Source organism: Phodopus roborovskii, unplaced genomic scaffold (assembly GCF_943737965.1).
Source record: "Phodopus roborovskii unplaced genomic scaffold, PHOROB, whole genome shotgun sequence".
NCBI classification, from domain to species: Eukaryota; Metazoa; Chordata; class Mammalia; order Rodentia; family Cricetidae; genus Phodopus; species Phodopus roborovskii.
In genome coordinates this window covers 1-26,281 of record NW_026126427.1, presented here as the reverse complement: position 1 = coordinate 26,281, position 26,281 = coordinate 1, and the positions used below count along the sequence as shown (strand labels likewise).

General features: G+C 41.5%; 1 protein-coding gene across 1 annotated transcript; it reads left to right on the top strand.

Annotated features, from left to right (window-relative positions):
* Positions 1-2,943: 2,943 nt before the first annotated feature.
* Positions 2,944-26,071, top strand: LOC127223142 (microsomal triglyceride transfer protein large subunit-like; the record flags this gene model as incomplete). Its single annotated transcript, XM_051185653.1, is given in 13 exon segments — positions 2,944-3,100; positions 8,372-8,559; positions 9,756-9,899; positions 14,648-14,755; positions 16,421-16,528; positions 16,830-16,969; positions 17,655-17,805; positions 18,811-18,968; positions 20,270-20,438; positions 21,046-21,157; positions 23,494-23,500; positions 25,870-25,961; positions 25,964-26,071. Coding segments are annotated over 13 exon segments (1,546 nt in total), but the record flags the coding sequence as incomplete, so codon positions are not given.
* Positions 26,072-26,281: the final 210 nt, after the last annotated feature.

The window sequence follows — 26,281 nt, the reverse complement described above, 5'->3', positions numbered from 1 at the left end:
CATGGCTTGCTCTGTGTGACAGAGCAATCAAGGCGAGTTCTGTGACTGTGGAAGTGTTTGCCCTTCTTAGTTCATCTCAGCAAAACAATCATGATACATCTTCTCCCATGTCTTTGTAAAAAGAGAACTATATGCCAAATATAAATGGATGATGTTGTGACCAACAGAAGCAGCCTATTGCATGTCTTGTGTTGAATGATTACTGAATGTTGTGCGTCCTAGTGGAAATCAAATGCTCAAATGAAACAGCACTCCCTTGATTAGGTAATAGTGATATGCTCTTTATTGGTTGGACTCTGATACAACCTCCTGACAACGACTAGAACTTTACCCAAAGAGACACGTATCGCACACCACATACTCTACGATAGCTGTAAATGTATGCAACTGTGACTGAGATGAAAATACAAGACAGTTCTTACATTCAAAATAGGTCTTGGCTGAAATACATACGTATGTGAGCATAACATAAGTGACTATGAAGGCCTTTTATATCTACCTATCTAATACTGTGGACACATCTGGAGATCTATTCAAATTAAAGCAAAGCGAGAAAGACCTTGTAGCACATGTGTTTAAATCCAGCACCTGGGAGATAGAGACAGGAGGATCACTGAATGGAAAGCCATTCTGTTTTTCCCCTGGAGGTCCAGGTCAGCCAGGTCTCCACAGTAAAGTGTCATGTTTAAAAATTATGGTAACAAGGTTGCAGAAACACATAGACAGCTGACCTGAACAAGGAGGAGCTAAAGGCCCCCCCAGACTGATAGCTGGGAATCCAGCATGGGACTGACTCAGGCCCCCCTGAATATGGGTCTCAGCCAGAAGGACTGAGCAGTCTAAGGGACCTCAGACACTGGAACCAGGATGTATTCCTGGTGCACAAAAGGACCTTGTAGACACATCCCCCATGGAGGGATAACTGCCTTAACCTAGAGATAGGAGAGAAGTCCCAGTCCCTACTTCAAATGACCTGTCAGATCTACTTGACCCCAACTGGATGGCATTCCCCTACATATGGAGTTGGGGTGGGGGGGAGGGGAGGGGAGGGTGGTCAGGGTGCATGTGAGAGGGCAGAGAGGGTAAGAGGGAGGGAGAGGGAACTGGGATTGACATGTAAAATAAAAATAATTACAAAAAGAAAATAAATATGATTTATTATTTAAAAAAAGAAAAAATATGGTAACAACAGCAACTAAATAAAAAGGAAGTGCCAAGCACTTTCATTGTATATGAATGCCTGGTACCCTGTAAAGCTGTGTGTGTGTGTGAGAGAGAGAGAGAGAGAGAGAGAGAGAGAGAGAGAGAGAGAGAGAGAGAGAAAGAGAGAGAGAGAGAGAGAATGCCTTTTCTGTCTGGCCCCAGGAAAACTGGTAATAATAAATGAAGTCCTACTCTTAAGAGAAGATTAAATTAATTTTCACCTTTCAGTTTTGCATATGAAATGCACATTAAAGGAAAAGTTTCAGTTTGGAGGGTTTTAAATTTTACATTTCCTTTTGCAGCCCTATTGCTTGCTATCTCGTTTACCTAAGTTGTCTAAGAGACCTAAGCTCCAGGTTAGGGGAGAACCCATTTTCTATGTAAAACATGGCCATGAGTCTTTTTCATAGATATTCCAATAACCCTTGGTACCAGAGTTTCTTTGTCTGCCTCCCCTCCACAGACATACCATGCCACTTCATGTTAGAAGTGCGCCTGTTTCTGCCAGGACTCTGGCAGTTACCAGTGGCAAGTGTTGGCTGACTCAGCTAGTGTGCCTTTAACTATACAAAGGCGTTCGCTTTAAAGAGATTTCCTAACAAATATTCTGCTGCAAAAATGGTGAGAACTGGAGCTCATCCTCTGAATCTCTTGGAAGTGCAACTCAGGCAGGCATATCTCTGAGAGTCTGAGGCCAGCCTGGTCTACAAAGTGAGTTCCAAGACAGCCAGAGCTATACAGTGAAACCCTGTCTTGAACACCACCACCACCACCACCCCCCAAAAAAAAGAAAAGAAAGAAGGAAGGAAGGAAGGAAGGAAGAAAGGAAGGAAGGAAGGAAGGAAAAGAAATCCAACTCAGAAAAGACAGGATTCTGGTCCCCAGTCTGGGGACCCGAATAGTGTTCCCTGTTGGTGCAGAGGTCTGCTCTGGTGCCTTCAGTTGTCCTTCTAACACATTCATGGTGGCCTCCCTGGTCTGTTCCAGCCTCTGTAGTTTCACAGTCTTAGAACAGTTAGCCACATTTCCGGCATAGAAGAAGGTCTAATACAATATTATCTTTATCAGTGGTGGTCTGACTTAGTTAAAGTTATAAAGGTAAGAGTGGTTTTTATAATGGTTTGTGACTAGTATAAAAATTAAAAAATAAGTCAGGTTGTGGTAGCCCACCCATTTAATCCCAGCGTACAGGAGGCAGAGGCAGGGCTGATCTCTGTGATTTTGAGTCCAGCCTGGTCTACACAGAGCGAGTTCCAGGACAGCTAAGGCTACAAAAGGGAAACTGTCTCAGAAAAGGCCAATAAATAAATAGATGAATGAGCAGATGATGTGTTCTGGTTCAGTCGGGTTCAGTGGGGTTGGGGCTAACTGGACTTCCCTCTTTTTATTGTAATCAGGGAGATATTCCAACAGGCAGTTAATGTTCTAGTTTTGGTGATTTTGTACTTGAGCAGGAAAGTATCACAACCAGGATTTCTGTTTGCTTTATTTTTGTTTGTTTGTTTGTTTCTTTGGCCCCTCGGTGCTTCTGCATCTGAAGGAGTATGAACTGGTTTAGTTTGTCTCTCAAGACCTCCTTGATTTCCTTTCTTGAATGAAACACATTTCTTAAAAGTGAAAGACCAAAAGCTATAGCCCACCAATGTTTAATCATTAATAGTCAGCCCTTCCATGAACTTAGGTCCTGATTTTGGAGTTTGGAATCTGACCTTTCCCCTATAGATAAACAGTTGTCGCAGATTCTGAGGAGGGTCACTTCCTTGCTGGCTGCCTCCAGAAGAGTCGGCTTCTCAGCGACTCCTGGGGAGTGGATGCAGCAGAGGATAGCCAGGCAGCATGATCCTCCTCGCAATCCTTTTCCTCTGCTTCTTCTCCTCCTACTCTGCCTCTGTTAAAGGTAAGTGTGTGTGCCATCTCCTGAACTTCAGTCGTGTGTGTGTGTGTGTGTGTTTGTGTGTGTGTGTGTGGTGCCTAAGTACACAATTTTTGGAAAGTATATAAGGTTGGAATATTTGGGGGTAAGTGAATAAGTGGAAGTGAAAAAATTTAATTTCTGGCTCTGTTTTACAAGAGTGGAGGCCCCTTTTTGTTTCAGCCCGCCATCCCCTAGACCAGTGTGTTTCTAGCTTGGGTTTGTTATTCCTGGAAAAAGATTTGAGCTATTGTTACCTGCTGCTGACAGACACACAAAATGCAGGGCCTTCATTTGAATTGTAAAATAGGATTTAAAAAACCAGTTCCGAAATTTACATCTAGTTGCTTAGCAATGGACAGCAAGAAGAATCGTACCCAATTTGGGGATGGGTGGGTGGGGGAGAGACATTTGACTGCCAAAGCCTTATGAATGAAATGGTATAACATTCTGGAATTCTGCTGGCATTCAAAGGGCATAGAATAATCCAACTCAGTGAATTAAAGAAAATAAAGCTCTATAATATGGATTTAAGAAATAAGACATCTTTAAAAATAGTGTTACTAGTTAACCGTTTCTGTTTTAAGACAAAAATACCTTTACACACACAAATTGATAATATCAGAAAAAAACAGGAGGAAAGAATTTCACAAGGAATGGTTTCAAATGTATTGATAGGTAATCTATGAGTCCACCAGTTTATAAACTCTTCGGCCTTCAGATTGTTGCCTTGTGTAAAGATGCCACTTTTTTATAGCTCATAAAAAGATATACTGTTAAAACCAATCGATCTGAAGGCACATAAACTTGTAAAGTTTGGGATAAATGTGACTTTTGATCATAAAGTGAAGTTTGCCTTGAGAGTTTTTGTGTGTATGAAATTTCTACATGGAAGAGCTGTTATTACAGCAAGATATAGAGGGCTACAATTCAATTATTTCACCTGAGCAAATATACTCTTAAACTGGAGCAAATGTTCTTAGCATTTTCAAAAATCATTAGAGTCTAAGAGACAACCCTTCCTAAGGCGAAAAACAAAAACTTGTAAATCACATTTGACTTGGAACTGTTAGAAGGCAGTGTTTTACTGTTTGTCTATGATTTAAACAGTATACTATAGAGCCCCACATTATGATTACTTTTGAAAAGTGATGGTGATACAGTAGTTACTGTGGCTTCTTTCTGAATTCCCATTCTGTAAAGGAAACACAGCAAACACGCGCACGTTTGCGCACACACACACACACAGTCATAACACATGCGAGCACACACCAACAGCATGCAGGCATGCCTCCTGCGCATGGGGAAAATGTGGCCTAGAGCATGACAGTTTGTTGTGTACAAGCTCAGTGACAAATCCAGGTTTTCAGAACTGAAAGCTTGTGCAACTGAAAGGCTGTCTCCAATAAAACACTATGAAAATATCTTGTGCTTACAAAGGTTACTGAGAAAAGATAAGGACTGTGTACAGGTGGCTCGGGCCCTCTTCCCTTCCAAAGTCTTACAAGAACCCTGGGCAAGTGAGGGGCCCAGAGCTTCTGCTTCTTCGCAGGAGTTTCTGAATTTCGTTTCAAAGACCTTCTTACACTAAACGTCACAAGATACAATACAGGACTGTTCTTTCCATCCACATGGAGTAGCCTTTGTTTGGTGTTAGAGGAACATGATTTGACTGTAGATTCTTTGCCTCTGCAATTGATATTTAACCAGGAAAGGACATGAGACAACTCTACCTTCCTACTAACCTTAGGATGAAGGTAGCATGGAAGGCAGTCTGATTTATTGAGTGTGAACTTGTAGGCCCAAGTTTCCCCTGGCTGTAATTGACTGCAGGGCAATAATGGAGCTGTTCTCAGTGCTGACCCGGGTTGGTTTTGTTTTGTTTTTTTAATGTAGGGCTTTTACTTTCCATTTGTTTTGTCACCTCTACCCTTCATATTGGCTTCTTCATTTCTGGTCTTCACTGGTCTCTGACCCCACCCTGGTTTCTAGTCCATTTGCATTAATCACATCCCATCTCTCCTATCTGCCTTACACTTTTCTACCAGATTCTTAAACTCCTCCTCTTCCCTTACCTCTGAAGCCTCACTCTTACTTACCTCTGCTTTGCCTCCTTGTTTAAGCCAGTTAGCAGGGCTATTACACTGCCTCGACTTTTCGAACAAAAAATGCATTATGTCTACTCTAAAGAGCAATAGCCTAAAATTGAACCTAAGTCACTCGTATTTCAGATGCTCAGTGTTGCCAGATCCCTGAAAAGAATCAGAGAAAGATCAGGGGTAGAGTCCCAAGTAACACTGAAGCACAGTCCAGCTGTTTGGATCATCTTAAACTTGGAGCATTTGATGGGAAGGACAGACACTTGAGGCCTGTAGACAGAGGTCAGGGAAGCCGAGGGAGAGCAGGGCCCGTCCTGCTCTAGGCTTCACTCACGGTCCCAGTGCAGTCAGGAGCTGATATGTCCCATGCTCCTTGTTCCTGGTAAAGTAAAAGCTAAGAAAACATCAGCACACTAGCTCTGAACGCCTTCATAAAACCTAAACCTCTGAGTCCACACCGTGTGGGGGCTGAATTTAGAGTCAGTCTTTGTCAGCTCTCCTGTACCGCTTATCTTTCACAACCGCTGTGAGGATTTGATAAGACAGCGTGCAGTACTTTTGTGCCCTGTATGGAATCTGATAGATCTCTCTCTCTCTTAACTCCATCTTCCTTCTGTATCTCATGCCCCAGGCTTGGCTGACTTGTTGTTTGCACTTTGTTTTGTGTGATGCCAGCTCACACTCATCTGTCACCTGCCTCTTCTGGATGCCTATTGAAACCCTTGTCCTCCCTTTGAACCTTGGTCAGCTTCCTATCTCAAACTCCAGGCGTCTGGACTTGTCCCTGATGAGTCTCCCGGATGCCCGAGGCACCCATTCAACCTCCTGGTCTTCATCTGTGTTGTTTACTTAGTGAATTCCATTTCTTGCTGCACTTGGATCTGCATGAGCCCTCTCCAGGGCCTTTGCACTTGCCACTCTCTTTGAGAATGGAGTGGGAGGAGCGGAGTGTGACTCTCGCTACAGATGCTCATGTGGCCAGCCTAAAGCTGACCTTGCCTCACAGAGGCATTCCCTTTCCGGTAGATTTGTCTCTATTAGCATGCCTGCCATTCTATGGTATTTCCTCATCCACTTATTTATCTATATTCTATTTTCTAGCTCCTCGTCACATAAATATTAGCTACATAAAAGTAGAAAATTTGTCTTCTTGTTTGTTGACATGGTAGTTGACTCTAGAAACTTGCACATATCCTAGGAGTTTCTCGGAGCATCATTGCTAAAGGAAAGAAGGAATTCCCAGCTCATTTCCTAGGAATGAAAGAGAACTCAGTCTAAAATTTTAAGGGTTTGTAGTAAAGAACATGATCTTTAGGAACAGAGTTGCCACCATGTCACCATTTTTAATTACCTGAGTAATCCTGAGAAAATGGTGTAATCTCATCTAATGAAGAATAGTGATGCCCACCTCAGAGCCAGAAGTCTGGTGCAAAATTCTAATCCAAGCACCTGGAGCAAAGGGCAAGAGAAAGAAGAGTTCTAGGCCAGCCTGGGATACATAAAGAGACCCCGTCTCAAAATGGACTGACCAAGGCTGAGCTTACTAAATTTTTATGAATGTCAGCACATAATCTTGAGGCAACGTGCGTTGGTTTCTTTTTCTTGGAGACTATGCAGTTGTAGCTTGGGGTGGGTGGGCAGAAGCTGATGTAGACTAGGCTGGCCTCAAATTCATAGAGATCTACCTGCTTCTGTTTCCCAAGTGCTGGGATTGGAGGCATACTCCACTACCCCTGGCTATGTGCATACTCCTCAAGGGGAAAGTAAGTTATGACTCTGTGGTAGAGTTCACTGACAAAGTAACTCCAGTGACTCCAAGGAAGAAGAGATACACTGAATCCTTGACTGAATCTAGTGAGCGACACAGGAAATATACAAGGCCAGCTTATGTGATCATAAACATGTTGTTTCTGAGAAAACTGTAATCCTTCCCCTTTCCGTGTCTTGGGAATGGGTTAAATTGAGCTGGAAACTGCGTGAACATCTCCTTTGTAGATTCTTTGGCTCCTAATACTGACTTCCAAGGTATTTGATTAAACCCCCCTGTCCAAATTAAAGCTCATCTTAAAATTTTAGGTAATTCATTGTCTTTTTTTCAGGCACAATTAATTTAAACTTATTTATAGCTGGCTCTTAAATATTTTCTTAAAAATATTACTATACAATAATATACCTGGGTACAGATTTATTTTATTTTTATTTATTTACTTTTGGTTTTTGAGACTTGGTCTCATATTGTAGCCTAGGTTGGCATGGGACTCACTATGTAGTTCAGAGTTGCTGGGAATCATTATATAGCCCAGGCTTCCCTCAAACTCATGGGCATCTTCCCAGCCCTCAAAGTGCTGGGGTTATATATATATATGGGGTTATATATATGAACCACCACAACCACCACTGGAATGTTCTTTGGACAAGTTTGATAATTAAGCTTATAGCGAAAACTACAAAAGAAAAAAATTCTTTAAGAGCAGCAAGTACACAAATGAAAGGATTTTTTTTTTTTTTGTGTGTGTGATAACTAACACTTTTTGACCCTCAGCTGCTGGATTTAAAAATGTATTAATTACAGTGTGGTAAAGATGGACCCGGTGCTTTGATTAAAAGCACTTGTTGCTCTTCCAGAGCTGGGATTGGTTCTCAGCATCTGCATGGTAGCTTACCACTATATTTAGCTACAGTCCCAGCATACCCAATACCCTCTTCTGGCCTCTTTGGGCACCGCATGCATTTAGTGTACATAGATGTAGCCAAACCACCCATGCACATATAATTTTAAATAATTACAAATGATCTCACTGAATTTGCAAAGCAATTCCAGCCAAGACCTCTGCTTGAACTTTTAGTCAGCTGATTGAAAGCAACATGATTGTTGCTTTAAAAACTGTCTTATGTTCAACCAGGGCAATATGAAGATGACTTGATAATGGATATAAACACCAGTTTTCTGAAATGGAAGCTTGTTGTATGCTTGTCAGTTAACTTACTTATTTGTGGTTTTTAAGTCGATGCTTTTAGCAGACGGAGAAGCACACCATCACAGGTGCTTGCTAAGCTCCACTGAGCTGGAAGGATGCGCCCGTGGTAAGACAGTATGTTCTCAGACCTGACAGGTGCCTGGCAATTGAAACTTGACCTGTGCCCCTCTTTAATGTAGGTCACACAACTGGTCTCTCATTAAATAATGAGCGGCTATACAAACTCACCTACTCCACGGAAGTGTTTCTTGATGGGGGTAAAGGAAAAGTGCAAGACAGCGTGGGCTACCGGATCGCATCTGATGTGGATGTTGTGTTACTGTGGAGGAATCCTGATGGCGACGATGACCAACTGATCCAAGTCACGGTGGGCATTTTCTACGAAAATGAAACAAACAAACAGCACTACACTAAGATTAGGTGTCAGAAATACACCACCCAGCAGCACTTGCTCGTGCTACTGGTTATGCTTGGCTTAACAAGTGAGGCATCCACAACTTTGAAGTTGTTGCTCATCAATAGTGAGTTTTCTCCAAATTGTTGAAGTAGGCTGCTCCATGCTGCCGAGTGACTGAAGTCTGACCTCCAGTTCCCTATACCGTCTTAATACGAATAGGGACATTGTCTTGGAATCCATTCAAATGTCCTGGGAGGAAGGGATTTGCAATGGATGTCACACAAAGAACCGTGGAGACTGAAATGGAGATGCATTAGGGGAGGCCTTGTTGAACAGGTTGATGTTAACAGGTCTGATGAGGGGCAGAGCCTCTTATAGAAGGAACCAAACACTCCACAGGATGACAGCCTTTGGTCAGCCATGATGGTTTAGATTTGTAGGACTTTATAATGTTGGTATATTGTAATCCTGCTTTCCAGGAAACTAATAGCAATGGATTGCTTTTAAAGTTACATTCTCTTCTGCAGGTTACTGTTAAATAGGTCCACTGGCCCAAGTACATTGAGCAAATAGCTTTTTATAGTAAGGTTTATTGTTTATTGCAACAGAGTTGACAATTTGTTGCTATTTCTTTGGATGTTTCCAGTGGTTGTTGTATTTTCAAAGTTAGATCAAGACATTACCATGCATTCCTCTGAGTCACTGTCACTAGGACAGCAAGCTTCTCTGCAGAAGACCTTGCCTGCATCTTATTCTGTAACTCAGCTGTTCACCTTTCATTTTATAAACACAAGGAGGCAGAATGGGCAGAAATGTTTTCAGACACATCACAGACAGGGAGACGATGAGGTAGACAACGGCTGTCCAAAATCAGTCCGGAAAGTGACAGTGACACAAAGGGCCAAATTCAAGTCACATATGTTGTAACTCAAGATCCCAGAGTTAAGTGTTGTCACTTTTGACAAGTTAAACCTTCTCCATTTTAAAGGGAATGGCAAGGAGAAGCGCCATAGCTTAGTTAAGGCACTTGTCGAGAAATGTGAGTGACAAGTCCTGTGAATCCACATTTGGAGACATGACAGCCTCGATTGGTTGCCTTTACCACTTTATTTTTAAGAGGCAGTTGTGGGAATTTTTTCCTAATAGTTTCCTTTTCTTGACCTTAGATAACGGCTGTCAATGTTGAAAATGTGAACAAACAGAGAGGAGAGAAGAACATCTTCAAGGGCAAAACTACCCCTAAGATCATAGGAAAGGACAACCTGGATGCTCTGCAGAGACCCATGCTTCTTCATCTAGTCCGGGGGAAGGTAACGTCTGAGCTTCCTTTCAGCAGGCAGGGCTCTAAGGGAACCATTGTGTTGCTGCTTAAACATCTCCAGAGTAAATCAAATCATGCTCTCAATTCTATTTCCTAGCTGCTCTCTCTCTCTCTCTCTCTCTCTCTCTCTCTCTCTCTCTCTCTCTCTGTCTCTCTCTCTCTTTAAAGTCTTGTAACAGAATGAAGTATTGACTTATGGATGAGGAACATTGCTTGGTAAGTGCATCTCTTACTACCTACTAAGTTAGGAAGGATTGCAGAGCTAGTGTAGCATAGAGAATCATTACAGCACATTAGATAAGTTCAGGAAAGGGGGCAGATTAGATCAGAAGGTCAGAGCTTGGGTAAATAATGGAACTTGTGAGGATATCTGTCTGGGCAAAGCACATGTTGCTGTGTCATGTTGAAGACACAGTGGCTTTCAAAACGTTGAGACATTCTTTATAAATATGACTTGGAAAAGCATTAAATTTTGCACGGTGATGGATGAATATTGTAATATCCACCTGGAAGCCCAGTATGGAAATTCTGTAAGTTTTCAGGAATTTTACGTATGATTTAACTCTAGCCTATTTTAAGGTGTTAATATGTTGGAACTGAGAAGCAATTGTCAACAGCCCATTACCAGGCATTCCACGTTGTGGTTTTGGAAAGCTGTGGGTGTTCTATTCACACAGGAAGATGTGAGCTCAAGTGCAGCCATGAAGTAGAAAAACAATAGGGAGATATAGGGAGAGTTACAGTTGTCATTTTGCCTGTCTCCAACGTTCAACTTTCTCCCTCGAAATCATGATGAGAAGTAGTTTAATATAAAAATGCCAGAAACCTCTAATGCAAACCAGGATGCACATTTTGGTTATGAAATCCTGAAAGAACTCAGAGGTGGGCATGTGCTACCCTCACATAAAATTCAAACTCCAGTCTCAGAGTGCCTTTCGCTTTCTCCACCTGACAGAACCTTGCCTTGACTCAAGCTTTGTTCATATAGCCCGCTTCTTGGTGACAGCCACACCCTCTTGGCCAGCTGGAAACAACACCCTTAGTGCTTTGGAACTCAATCATCGCCTCCCCTTTTTTCTTTAGCCATCCATATTCATTGCTAGTTTATAACTTTCAGCAGAGAAAATGCCCAATCCTAATTATATTTCAGCCCTTCTACTCTGGGCTCCATGTCTCTTTTCCCCTCCCCCAGAGTATCTCCACCTTGTGCTGATTGGTGTATCCATAAAGCTTCCCCTAACATCCCCCAAAGCCCACCACCCCTTGAGATGATTTCTATTCAAATGTTCGTCACAGTGCATTACAGTTCTCTGTCTTCTGTCCACAGTAGCAGCAAGTTTCGTGAGCAACAAGCACGTCTTTCTCTTATTGCATTCAGCAACGTGAAAATTCAGTGAATGTTTGTAAAGGGTTAGACACAAAAGTTGATGTGAGGCTAAATGGTCTTGGCGTATGATTCAGTTAGTGGTAAGAACACGGAATGCAGTGCTTAGAGCGTACTGAGCTCTGCCTGAAGACACCAAGAACGTTGTCCCCTGTGCTAGTCACAGACCTAGGAGGTGGCTGCTGTGTTATCCTCCTGTGGCAGACGAGGAACTAGAGTTCTGAGAAGTTAAGAAAGTTTCCAAAGGGCACCGAGCTGACAGGTCATGAAGCTGACATTTCAAGTACAGTCTAGGCCGTAACTTCTATGTTCCGTTGTTCTCTCATTGTCCCCCTGGCTGACTTGAAGAATTCTTTACTTTATTGTTCACCGCGTGTATTTACTTACTTGATTTGCATATGGCTCAACTTTATTAACACAAAACACAGGTATTTTCTTCTCTGCATCTCCAAAGTGGCAAGCTTCTTGAGTCTATTAAATATTGATTGCGTTTATGATCTTAACTTCAACCTGTGAATTTTCAGTGTCTTTGAAAGGAGCTGAGTACAAAGTCTTGTTACACACACACATAAGAACTCGGTGCCCTCACTGATCAAAGGCTGGATAAAGCTGCCACATCACTCTTTCAGTGCCAGTCCAATGGCAACTGTGGTCTGTGATGATTTGCTGTAGCCACGGGTTAAAGTACATTATTATATATCTCTCAATTGTACAACAAAATAGCCAGAGAAGGCTCGACCCTGTAGACTAAGATGTCAAAGGGAATTCCTGGCCACATCGATGTTAGAAAGGTCATTGTCATTTCAGATTACGAGGAGAGAAATTGCAAAGTCTGGGAAACGGCTGAGGGACAACTCTCTTGGAGGATATTTCTGCCCTAGACCAAAGTTAAATTCTACACAAAATCCCTGGGATTTCCAGAGAATCTTTTGATTTTTTTTTAGAGCCCCCTTTCTCCTCTCCCCATCGAAAACTCCCATATTTACGTTATGAAAGAACCTAACAAAACCCTTATATACATATTCATTGCTTATTTTCTTTTTCCCACAATCACTCATTAACCATATGCAAGAGCTTGGGCATGATCTGATTTTGTTCACATGCAACAAATTAAGTTGGGAACATGGCAGTTACACATGAAGTTCATGAACACTGACACACAAAAGGTGCCTATTTAGTTTTGGTTGTCTGTACTGATAAAATTAAGCTGGCCTCTTATTTTACATTGTTTCCTGGTGTGGGTCTGCTATCTAAACCTGGCTCTGAAGCTCCTGCTCACACACTGACCCTGCAAAGGTGCTAGCTGTGGGTGGCACCTGTCAAAATCACCCATGTCTTCATTTTCTTCGGTCCCATACTTCCTACCCATGCTTGGTCTTAGTTAAATATCAAAGATAAAATGGTGAATCCCTGTTTGTCAGGATCAGTTCAACTTGTCTTTTGTTGTTTAGGCAAGGATGTAAATTTGCCTTCTCTGATTGAGTCCATGACTACAAGGGACATCTTTTTCCTAAGGGAAAATACAGTTCCAAGGAAAAATGGCTCCAGATTTGAGCACACGATGCTGGGCGTTCCTGCCAGTCTGTCTGGCCTCACTCTCAGTTTGAGCTCCTTGTGTGGAAAGCTTAGCCTGCTGTTCTCTGAGCTCTGGGGACTGAGGATTCAGACCAGAGGCCTGAGCACTCGGGTATTTAGAATTCATTTCAGAACTAGATGAAGTTATCAGCTTTATGACCTGAACACCATAAAACATACTCAGTTCCTCTTGTGAAACAGTGAATTTAAGATTACTGCTGTGACAGACACACGGGTCAAACTTCAAAGTTCCAGTTTATTAATATTATCACTGTTAAGTGATTTCGATGTTTGATGCATATGAATAAGGATGCTATCTTTACTTGGGTTCACATTGGCCTGTTCTAATAATGAACAGTTTGGCTTCTGAAATAGCAGCCGTACAAATGGCAAAGCAAAAGGCTTGTCTACTTTTCTAGTTGTAGAAAAACAATAGCTACCAGTTGTGTCTCCGAGTTGATGCTTTCCAGATTATTTACTGTTATTACTAAAGGAAGGAAATCCAGTTTATAGTATAGAGCATCGGGGAGCCAACTTGGATTTGAGAAATGGCCAGTGGTTTGTTTGAGAACATGATCCCTGGATTTTCAGACAGTGAGGTCACTGTCACAGTTCCCTTTTAACCAGCACAAACAACACTATTCTAACACTGCAGGGTTATGCAGGGGAGTGACTAAAACTGATCATAGATACAGTAGCCAGAAAACCTGTCCCCAGGCAGAGCATGTCTAGGAAGTAAAAATAGGGATTTGAGGCACCTGGGAGCTTAATTCAGGTACAATATTGTCTTCTAAGAGACTTTTAGGTAGGCTGAATTATTGGGATTGGTAGTAATTAAATTTACCACATTACTGAACTTTCTGTTTTACTTGAGATTCTATGTTTGGGTTTTGAGAATTAGGAAAGCATTGGGAATTTGGGGGCCGGAAGTGTTCTGCCACAGCTTCTGAAGACCGTGATAAGTTTCACAGGGAAGGCGTGCCTGTCCTTTGCGTCTAAACCATGTGATGTGTTTAAAGTCAATCCGAGGAGAAAACAGTAGGCTGCTTTCTAAAACCTTCTCTTGACTTTTTTGTGCTGTTTCTTAAAGATGGGCTGACTCATTAAAATAATAAAAGACACGGTGCCCATAAATGGCAAGGATAAAACAGAGTCACATCATTTCCTACTCCTGCCAAATCGCTCTTCTCATTTCTATCTTCCCCGCCTTCTAAGGAGAACCTTAAACAGTAGCCACGGGCAGGCTGTGTAGTAGACAACCCGGCAGGTCCTCCAGCCTCTCTGTATTTTGCCCAGAGCAGCATCAGCATTCGCTCTCTGTGCAAACACTTTGACTGTCTAGGTTCTGTCTGTGGGCAAACCTGGGCCCTGCTGTAGCCTGCAGACATCAGGCCCTTTCAGGAATCTGCCTTTTGTGGCAATTGTCATTCTCTTCATTGGTCAGTTTGTGTTCCAGGCAGAGTTATAAGAGAAAAGTGTGTGATATGAAGTAAAGGCATGCTCTTAGAGTTCCTCCTTTCACAGCCCTGGTTTTCACAGAAATTCCTGACTCTGTAATAACTGTCATTACGTTCAGATTCTTCATTTTTGGCTCCTACGCCCCGTGTCCTGATGTCCTTCTTAGAAATAAAACCTGCTTCTTTTCACAGAAAGAAATCACAGCTTTGTGCTAACTATCTCACACCTTCAGTAGGGGTGAGAACCTGGCCCTCAGGCCACATGTTTAACCAGATCTGATGAACAATGACCTTTGTTTTATTATTTCTTTTTCCCTTTAGGTCAAAGAGTTCTACTCATATGAAAATGAGCCTGTGGGCATAGAAAATCTCAAGAGAGGCTTGGCTAGCTTGTTCCAGATGCAGTTAAGCTCTGGAACCACCAATGAGGTACTTAGTGCTGATTCTAAGAATTCAGCATCTTGGTGAGGGTAAGCGGAGGGGGGGTCCAACTATAATATCAGCTACTTGGGAGCTAAAGCCAGATTTTAAGCAAAGGTATGCCCAGGCCACATAGTAACTTTGAGACAGCCTGGGTAACTTAGCAAAACCCACCAGATCTCCACCATCCTTACAAAAGCTGGGTGTGGCCACTTGTGTGCTGGTACCCAGTGCAAGAGGCAGAGACAGGTGACTTCCAAGAGTGCACTGGCCAGCCCTGCTGACCCAAGCGGCAAGCTTCAGGTTCAGTGAAAGACCTTTTCTCAAGAGAATAAGGAAAAAGTGATGGAGGAAAACACATTAAGTATGTATACACGCATACACTCAGATGTACACACATGCACACAGGTGTACACACATGCATTTACCACATATACCTTCATAACACACAAATACCTCTCTAGCAATAATAAAATATAAAAATGGGCTGGGGATATGGATCAGTAGTAGTAGAGTTTGTTGAGCATACATGAGGCCTGGTTCAAGCCTCAGTACTACAAAATAAATAAGTAGGCCAATCAATCAATCAATCAACATCTTGTCAAAGGGCATTTCAAAACTGTTTATAAGAATTTCTGCCCATTGAAATTCCACAGAAAAGTACAACCTCTGTACTGTTTTAGAAAAGTTGACTTAGGTTGGGTAGTCATATCTCATTTACATATGAAATTATTTATTGATTAAATACAGAGTTAAAGAATTGAAATCAACTATATTAAAAGGACTTTGAATAATTTTTACATATGCAGAAAACCTTGGGGACCCGATAGTTGTCAGGTGTCTCTGTTCTGCTGCTGTCTTGTGGGGCAGCATATTAGAAATACAGTCCCTGGATTTACCCCAGAGGATGATAAAAATCATGAATAAACAAAAAGCTGAACACCTGCATTTTAGTAATCATAGCTATTTGGAATGCAGTGTCAGTGTGTAGAGTCAATACTTACCCCAAGTCCCCTAATTCAGAAAAGAAATAGAAATGAATTAAGTAGATCTCCAGCTATCAGATTTGAGCCAAGCTGTACACCAGCTTTCCTGGTCTTAAGTCTTCCAGTCCATGAGAGGAGGGATGAGGGAATGAGGGTTAGCCTCATTCCTTACCTCATGCATACCTCATTGCAGCAGGAGATGTGGTACCAGCAGGAGACCCAAAGCAAAAGCTGCGGGAGCAGAGCAGAGTCCATATTCAGGTGTTTTTGTCTAAACTCAATATTTTATTATGAGTAGCAATGGATTTAGTCAGTTCCATGGGTCTCAAGAATAATGATCATGTTTCTATTAAAAATCACACACCATCTTGATACAGCCTGTAAAAATACCTCCCCCTCCCCAGATAATTACCATGTGACCAGAGATTTCAGTTACGCTCAGAGAGAAATAGGATGGTCCATGATTCCTGGGATAGCAGAGGAGGCGTTTTTAAGACTCCATGGAAGAAAGTGAGAAACAGCACCCCAGTAGGAGCCCTTGAGTACTTAAGCTTTTTGTTATGTCACCCTGGGGTGAGGTGGGGTTCTGCCATGGCATATTATGGAGCCCAGGAATGAAGCCTCTTTCCCGAAGAACACAGATGGTCTGCACAACATCCCAAACAGTATGCTCTTACTTCTGTTCCAGGTAGATATCTCTGGGGATTGCAAAGTGACCTACCAGGCTCAGCATGACAAAGTGGTCAAGATTAAGGCCCTGGATACATGCAAAATTGAGAGGGCTGGATTTACAACAGTAAAATCAGGTATGGCAGGTATTGCTTTCTGGGGGCATTCAATAGTGGCATTCTGTAGAGCTTTAAGATAACAGGAGAGAACAAAGCAGTATGACGTGAAGACGTTTATCATTTTTAGTTTAGGTTATATTTTCACATGTGCCAAGTGAGTAGATATTTAAATGTTCTGTGGGTGTGGATGATGGGCAATCCTGTAAAAGAGGCATCTTTTGAAAAATGGAAAGACAGCTGCTGTTTGATTCAATTGAAGATCAAGGATAATTACTTTCTACTCATTCACTTATTTCTTTATTCATGCAGGTATTGGGTGTCAGTTCAAAAGCCAAATCTGTCACCACCTATAAGATAGAGGACAGCTTTGTCACAGCTGTGCATGCAGAAGAGACAAGGGATTTTTCCTTGAATTTCCCACAAACCATTGCAGGAAAAATAGTATCAAAGTAAGACAAAACTTTTATTTCCCTTCATACAGTATTATATTCAACTTTTATACATTATTGTAAATAAGTGTGTGTGTGTGTGTGTGTGTGTGTCCATGTGCATCACACATGGCTTCTTTTAGGAATGAAGTCCTTGAAAAATTTTTGAGTTCAACTTATTCATCTTAATTTTTCATACAATCTATAGTAACATATACTAAGTACTAGGTTTTCCTATCTTCTGATGACAGAAAGACAAAACTCTAGGAAAGTATATCAGAAAAAAGTCACTATTGAGACCATTTTTTTGGTCTCAACAAGCTTTGTTGGCTGTCTTGGTTAATAGATGACATGTGATTGCCTTGAACATGATTTTCAAAAAGCAGGACTAAGCTCAAAAGGGCTGACACCCCATGTCTTGTCCAGCACCCAAGCAAATTTTCTCTTGGCATGATATTTTGAAAGTCTAGACTTAACTTCCAATATTTGAACAAAATAATTACACCAGAGAAATTTTATAATTTTCTTGGGGTTTAAGGTGTTGCTGGGAAATTCTGCAGCTCGGGTATAAATGGAATAAGTTAGTTGGCTTTGTGTTTTCTTAAAGAGTTGCAGTTTCTGTATTTTTCCTCTTTCTCACATACATACATACATACATACATACATACATTCTTATAATATGCTGTTTCCATTTGGTGTTGCACAGGCAGAAACTGGAGCTGAAGACGACTGAGGCAGGCCCAAGGATGGTGCCTGGGAAGCAAGTTGCAGGCGTGATTAAAGCACTTGATTCAAAATACACAGCCATCCCCATAGTGGGGCAGGTCCTCCAGCGTGCCTGCCAAGGATGCCCTTCTGTAAGTGTGAACAAACTCAGGACTAATGATTGTAATTGCTCACCTCCCCTCCTTCCATCCCTCCCTCCCTTCTCCCTCTCTCCATTTCTCCTTCCCTTCCTCCCTCTCTTCTTCTTCCTCCCTCTTTCCCTCCTTCTTCTCCCTCCGTCCCTGTTTCCCTCCCTCCCTTCCTCCCTTCTCCCTCCCTTCCTCCCTTTTTTTTCCTTTCTCTCTTTCTGCAGCAAAAACACCAGCTAATTCGATAAAGGAGTCAATCATTTTAATACAGAAGGCTGGTGATTTACCACACAGCTGAGTTAACACACAGGTAAATCACACAGGTGATTTACCACACAGGCTGATGGGGGTAAGGTTCTAGGCAGTGAGGTACAAAAATGCTGAAGTGGGGCTTGTTTCAAAGCAGAAAGATTCACTGGCTACAATCGTTACTGTTTTTAACACCACTGTATGATAACAGAAGTGGCGAGAAATGGCCTTTTCCTCAATACTGCCCCCTAAGCATAGATACAATCTCTGGACAGTTCAGATCCTAACAACAGCCTGACACTGGATTTCACACAACTGATTCTGTAAGAAAAGTAGGGAGCTCGAACTATTTGGAAAAATTGACTTTCAGCGAGGTTCAAGTAAGTTAGAAAATGTGTGCAGCTCTGAAACAGCTCTCACTTTGCCCTTCACAAATACCAGACACCCTGCTGATAATTAAAATTCCGCACTCTTTCACTAGTGTGCTAAAAGCCCAGGACTCAGATGTAGTCATCACAACAGTCATGGAAGGACCCACACAGCCAAACATCACTTGGCCGCTGTCCAAGGTCCTGCTAGTTCAGCACCCACAGACATGGTACTGCAGAGGTATGGCCCCCAGAGGAGCAGGCCGCTGTATTTGCTTCTAGCTTCACACTGCACATGAAATGAGCTGGGTGACGGCTGCATCTCTGTGGAGAATGGCTGCCTTTGTAAACTGGGAGCTCAGAATGAAGTGCACTGTGCCTGTGTTTGCAGCTGGCGGAGCACTGGCAGTCTATCAGAAAACACCTAGAGCCTGAGAACCTGTCCAATGCCAAGGCCGTCAGCAGCTTCCTGGCCTTCATTCAGCACCTCAGGACTGCAAGGAGAGAAGAGATCCTCCAGATCCTGAAGGCAGAGAAGAAGGAAGTGCTGTAAGCCCCCATTGTTGCTCAGGGTCATCTGTCAAGAGAATGTTTTCACACTGTTACTGTCTTTTAATTTAAAAAAAAAATGATGTACTATATGTGTTTGAACACTGCTACGTCATGTATGTAGCATGCATGCCTGCTGCCCCTGGAGGTCAGAAGAGAGTGTTGGGTCCTCTGGAAGTGGAGTAGCAGGTTGTTGTGAGCTGCCATGTGGGTGCTGGGAATCAAACCTGGTTCTTCCGCAAGAGTAGCAGTGCCCTGAACCACTGAGCTGCCTCTCTAATCCTTTTGTTATGCAACAAGGACCCCTTCCAATCTTCTACCCTACCTCCAAATCTCCAAATCAGAGTCTATAGGTCAGTAACACAATGCTCACCTGGCCGGAAGTACACCCATTTTCACTGATTCTCATGGCTATGGTTCTGTGTCCATGAGTCTAAATTAGTACAGGCTCGGGTTTATACTCACGCTCTGCTGAGGGGGTTGCCTCGCTTCTGTGGAATTGTGTGCTCAAGCTATTAATCAACTTTGTTTGTTTGATATGTTTTGAGATAAAGTTTCACTCTGTAGTCCAGGTTATCTTGAAACTACTATGTAGCCCAGGCTGACCTTGAACCTGAGTTGATTTTCCTGCCTCAGCCTCCTTACTGCTAGGATTACTGGATTGAGCCACTATGAGCATGAGCTCAATATGTAGTATTTATATTCATGTGTTTGTTAGTGTGAAAAATCAGTTAAAAATTTTATCATGCCCAGACTCAACTAACCAAAGATAACTTTTTATGACTAGTTTTTAACTAAAATCTTTCTATGGAAGACAATAACACATTTGTTGTGGATGAAATAGAGCTATAGCATGGTGGTTTTTTTATTTTTAAAGGAAAAAAAAAACTCTTTTACACATGCAGTTAAAATAGTTATGCATTTTCTATCTATAATGGTGCTCTAAATGAGACATTTGAGAAGTGTGTATATTTACATATCTAACTAGAGAAAAGTATTCAGTTTGGGACTTCAGATTCTATGCATTACATAGAAAAATATTTACATAATTTTAACTTATAAATCTTTAAATTGAATTTTGCTTAGGCGAGTATAGTGTAGTAGTTTGTATGTTCTGAGAAAAGAGAAAGAATTAGAGATGTTTAAGTAGAATTAAGATCTCTTTGAGAATGTATTATTCACATTTTTTTGTTCAAAGGAAAAATGTACTTTTGGGAGGAAGTTCAAATTAGTGAGTGAGTGACAAGGTTGTGATAGCTTCATTGTGAACACTAATATCTGAAGTGATGCCTGTCTTACAGACCTCAGCTTGTAGATGCTGTCACCTCTGCTCAGACTCCAGACTCGTTGGAAGCCATCCTGGACTTTTTGGATTTCAAAAGTGACAGCAGCATTGTTCTCCAGGAGAGGTTCCTCTATGCCTGTGGATTTGCCTCCCACCCCGATGAAGAACTCCTTCGAGCCCTCCTTGTAAGTCGGGGATATTGGGAAGATAGGGACCCTGGGCTGCTGAAATTAAAAAGTGATGAACGAAAAACTTCTTAAGTATAAGCAGGCATTAAAGTGGATCCAATGAGAGATGAGGGCAAAGAGAGCTCCCTCCTGGCATTCACATTCAGAGTTCTCTGGCCTCTTTTCTGTGCACCAACAGTGCAGTAAATCTTCTCACTTAGAGTCTTGCAGGTCTAGTGACCAGAACAGCCTGTACTTTATGACAGCCCGAAGATAATGGCCACCTATCTCACCATGTGGCCAAGGGGAAAACCCTGGAGTGGAACATCTATGTGATGCATCAAATCTTCATGCTGTTTCTATGCACATATTGATGTCCCTGGTTCATATAAAGACTAGACTAGCCTGAGCAATCACAGACTACGAGTAAGATCACCTGGGATCTAGTAAGATTTCATGCTAAACTAGACACCATGTTTCTAAGTGCTGCAGAATTGAAATTCTGAGTTTTTTATCTGTAAACACAAAATCATTTGCCGGGAAGTTTGTTCCTTTCTTAACTGAAAGTGTCCCTCTGGAATGCTGAAGTGTTCTGATGATCTGTTTGATCCCTGCTTGGCCACAGAGTAAGTTCAAAGGTTCCTTTGCAAGCAACGACATCAGGGAAACGGTTATGATCATCATTGGAGCCCTTGTCAGGAAGCTGTGTCAGAATGAAGGTTGCAAGCTCAAAGTAAGTGCCACTGGTCTCATGTCACTGCTGTCCAGACTTCCCAATGTAATGCTACGCTGCCAACATGGTCACTTCCCAGTCCCCAACCCCCCTTTTCCTTTTTGCCTAGTGATCATTCCCATCTCTCCTACTTTACAGTTCAGTTGCTCATTAGCTTTCTTGTTTATTTCTGTCTTTCACTGGGATGTAAGTTCTAGTGATGAATCTTTGCTTTTCAACACCAGTTGCTTAAATGATTCCTAGTATATAGATTGTATTCAATAAATACTCTCTCAATAAATATTCTCTAGAAAGCAAATCACCCACCAATCTCCTATTAATACACATTTTTTGATAGTCCTCTATGTATGTACTTGGGCATTTTTTGTCTTTGTTTTTAATTCCTTGGACAATGGTGTGTGTGTGTGTGTGTGTGTGTGTGTGTGTGTGTGTGTACTCCACTACTGAATTTCATCAACGGATTACCTACTTTTGAAATGGGGCCTCACTATGTAGCTCAGGCTTGCCTTGAATTTGTTCAAGCAGGCGTCAAACTCATAATCTACCTCAGACTCCCAGGTGCTGGGAGTAAGGTGAGTACTCGTACTCTGTGCTACCTCTCTGCCCTTGATGCTGTTTTCTAGACATTTTTGCAGTTGCAGATCTCAAGTTTAAATCTATAACTCATTTTGAGGTAATTCTTGTACTGGAGTTATTTCAGGATCCACTTTCATCCTTCTGTATGTGAATGTACATTTTCTTAAAGCCATTATCGAAGACACCATTTTCCCCCTATTGTGTGTTCTTGGCACTTTGTGGGGAAAAATCATTTGACCATTGCTGTGTGGGCTTATGTACCCCAGTCTGATCCCACAGACTGTTGTTTCTATACATTTATGCCAAAACCATGACGTTTTTATGAGTGTTGCTCAGCACTGTATTTTAAAATACAGTACTGTGATGTTTCTAGCTTTGTTCCTTTTGCTCAATTGCTTTGACCATTCAGTATTTTTTTTATTCTGTACAGATTTTAGGACTATAGTTTTTAGTTCTCTAAAGTATGTTATTGATATGTTTATATGGATTGCATTAATTCTGTAGATGGCTTTGGATCATATGTACATTTAATGATATCAGTTATTCCTACATGGCATATCCTTTTACTTATTAGTGGTCTCTTTAGTCATTGCAACCATTTTCTAGTATTCAGTACACAGTGGCTCACTTCCCTGGCTAAGTATTTTTGATACTCTTATAGAAACATTCTTTTCATACCTTCCTTTTAGGATATTACATTATTAACATTTGGGAAAATGTTTGTTGAAATTGTGTTCAGCCACTTTACAGAATCCATTCATTAGTTCCAGTAGTGAGATAGTGGCTTCCCTGTGTTTAAAGCCATCTGGTCATAAACTAGGTGGTTTCACATATTTACTTTCTTACTTTATGGCTTTTATTTCTATTTCTTGGCTAGGACTTAAAGTGTGATGGAGAATAGTAGTGTCTACTAAGCATTCTTGTCTTCTTCCTGGTCATAGAGAAGCCTTCAGCTTTTCACTGTGCAGTATGTTAGTTATGAATTCACCACCTAGGGAGTTTTATCACGTGGGACATTCCTTCTCATACCTAATTTGTAGAGTTATCAGAAGGGTAACATTTTGCCTAGTGTCTCTTCTTCCTCTGTTGAGATGGCCATATTGTTTTGGCCTTCACTCTGCTGGTATGGTCAGTTGCATCTGTTGATTTGCATGTACAAAATCAAGGCTGAATCATCACAGAGATGAATCTCAATCATATAGAATGTGTATGTGGGTATTTTGAGTGTACTCTTGCTGATTTAAAGGTTTATTTTGTGTATATGGGTGCTTTTCCTGGATGTGTGTAATTGTTCTGTTTGTGCCTGGTGCCTGTGAAGACCGAAGAGGGTGTGTGATGCTCTGGAACTGGAGCTACCAATGTTTGGTGAGCCGTCATTTGGATGGGAGAAATGAACCAGGGTCCTCTGCAAGAATATCAAGTGTTTTTCATTGTGGAGCCATCTATCCTTCTCCCAGATGCTGTTACTTTGTTAGAAGTTTGCAGTCTATGTTCAGCAGTGATAGTTTCTAGTCTTCTGTTAGTATCTTGGCTCTGACATGGGGCAATGCTTTGTACAGTGGCCGCAGTGGGTATTTCCTTCTCCTCTGTTGTTTGTGAGACTTTGGGGAGGATTGTCTTTAAATGTAAAGCCATGTGGTCCTGGGCCTCCTTTCCCAGGAGACTTGATTACATAGTCAGTCTTGTTCATTACCAGTGTCGTGTGTGTCATTGTTTAGTCTTGTTTGTACTAAATGTTCCAAGTAGCTGGGCTGTTTCCCTAAGTTGTGCAGTCTCTGTGTAACACTTAGTCCCTTACGGCTAACTCTAGTGACCTGTTGTGTTTGTGTCATCAGTGGGAACTTCATCTTTCATATCTGATTTTGCCTATTTGACTCTTTTGTCTTTTTTCTTTATTCTAGCATAAGGTCTGTTGATTTCCATTATATTTTAAAAATTCACAGTTTTATTCTCATTGATTTTTCTTTTGCCTGATTTTCTACTTCACTTATTTGTCTGGTTTGTTATTTTCTCCCTCCTACTAACTTTGAGTTTCTTTAGTTCTTAGCAATAGTTATTTGAAACGTAACATGATGTTTATTGGAGGTCCCTTTTGATGTCAGCAAGTATGCTCTAAGCTTTGTTCTCAGGGGATGTTTTTACTGTGACCATGAAGCGAGTTGTATTTCCTTTTCATTTACCTGAATGTATATTTTAAGTTTCTCTTTGACCCAACAGTTGTTCAGGAGAATACTGTTTAATTTCTACATATTGGTTAATTTCCCTTTATTTCTTTCTTCTATTTGATTTCTAGTTTTACTTAATTGTGGCTGGAAAATATTTGATATGGTTCCAGTCTTCTTAAATGTGTTAAAACTTACAGTGTACTAGATATAGTGCTGTGTACCCTTAAGTCCCAGCACACGCGGAAATAGTGGATCTAGAGCTCTCTGGTCTACAGAGTGAGCTCCAGGCCACTAAGCCGCCCCCAAGCAACAACAACAAAACCCCTGAAGATATAGTGTAGCCTAATAGATGACACATAGCCGGCAAATTTTCTGTGTGTCCTTGGAGAAGAAAACCACCCTGTGGCACGGATGTATGTTCAGCCTATGACTGGGATATGCTTTTCCCCCATATGGAGTTCAAGTGTTTCCCTCATTGACTTTGTCTGGGTGACCCGTGAAGTCCTGTGTGTTTCTTGGGTGGCAGTGTGTCTCCTTTCATACCTCAGATGCTCTGTTGTTGCATGTGCATATGTCTGTAGTTCTTTCTGTTCTCTTGATGACATTTACCCTTTACCACATTTGAATGATTCTTCTTCATCTCTTTTGAGTGGTGTTCTTGTCCTTGAAGGGTTATGGGACTCCACAACTTCCCTCCTTGATTGGAACGTTTTCTTCATATGTGAGTTTTGGTGCTATGAATTTACTCAGCTGTTAATCACCTACAACTTTGTATCTTGGTCCTATTTGCAAAAATGTCTTTGCTTGCCTGAGTAGGCTATCAACTCTCTCATATGTTCCATTAAAAAAAATAAAAAAAAATTTACTTTGCAAGCATAACTATATACGGAAAACCAAGTGGATTAAAAATCTAGTAAAATCCATTAAAACGCCGAATAGATACAGCCCCTTCCCATTCTTATTATGAGCTGGCATTCAGTTCCTTCTTCTTCTCCTCCTCCTCCTCCTAAATGCTTGTTGTTAAAAACAATACAGAGAGTCATTCTTGAGGCCACAGGTAGCAGTCAGAGATAGAACACATGAGAAAGGACTGTAGCAACAGGGATGTTGAAAATTTCTGTCAAGTTTGACAGAAATCAAAGCTGGTGTTACGTCTAAGATATTAGTGAATGATAAATCTCTGCATGTCCAATTTCAACAATTATTAAATAGCTGGTTTTAGACAAAATCCATACATAAAAGCACCCACTCAGCATTATTTAGTGAGCATCTACTCTGTACTAGGCATGATGCCAACCCTTTAACATAAAGACGCACAGAATATCATACCACCCTCAAGGAATTCCTGTCACGTTCACCAAATGCAGAAATACCAATACAGCGGCGAGTCCTCTGCTTGTGGGGATTCTCCAGCTGAGATTTAACCAGCCTTAGGTTGAAATAGTGAGGGCAAATGCAAGTGCAGTGGCCATGTATTCAACACGCACAGCCATTCACCCAGCAGTCACAATATACTGAGGACAACACATCATGTAGAGATGACTCAGATAGGCACTAGGGTTCATACAGATTACATGCAAATACTGTTTTATTTTATCTAAGAGTCTCAAGCACCCATGAATCATGGTATCACCAAGAGGTCCATGGACACTGTAGTATTAAACCATGAACAAAGATGAACAAAAGGACCTGGGGATATAGACCCACAGTTATCTTTTTGTTTGAGATGCTGAGAAAGTGTCCTCCATAGAGAATAACTGTGCTTCTTCTGTGTTTGGAGTGTATTAAAGACTAAATGGCAACTATTGGTTATGCCAGCTTCTCTACAACATGGAAACAGACATTTGAGACCATTGGGTGCCTTTTTAACAAGCTTTACTTGTAGCTAGAGCAAACGTCCTAAAGTTGACGTTTTTTTTAAGTACGGAGCTGGGCATTTGTCTGAGGTGTGTGATCTTTTAGGCTGTGGTTGTAGGGCTAAGAAGCTAATCCTGAATGGACTGAAAAGCCAGAGAAAAAAGGAGGACACCATGATGTACCTGTTGGCTCTGAAGAATGCCTTGCTTCCCAAGGTATCCCGCTCCTTTTGAAGCACGCTGAGGCTGGAGAAGGGCCCATCAGCCACCTGGCTATCACTCAGCTCAGGAGATATGATGTCTCCTTCATCACCGATGAGTGTAAACACCTCGCAGAAGGAGAGAGAAACACTTCTGCTAAACCAAATGCCATCTTCTCAAGTCACTCTGCTTTTGTTTAGTTTTTTTCTCATAACAGTCACTCCCTTTTGCTCAGAAATAACTCTTGTTGTATTTAAATGCTATCCTAAGCCAGCCTCACATTTTGAACAGATATGTCCTGTATCCTGAAACACATTTTCTTATTTTAAG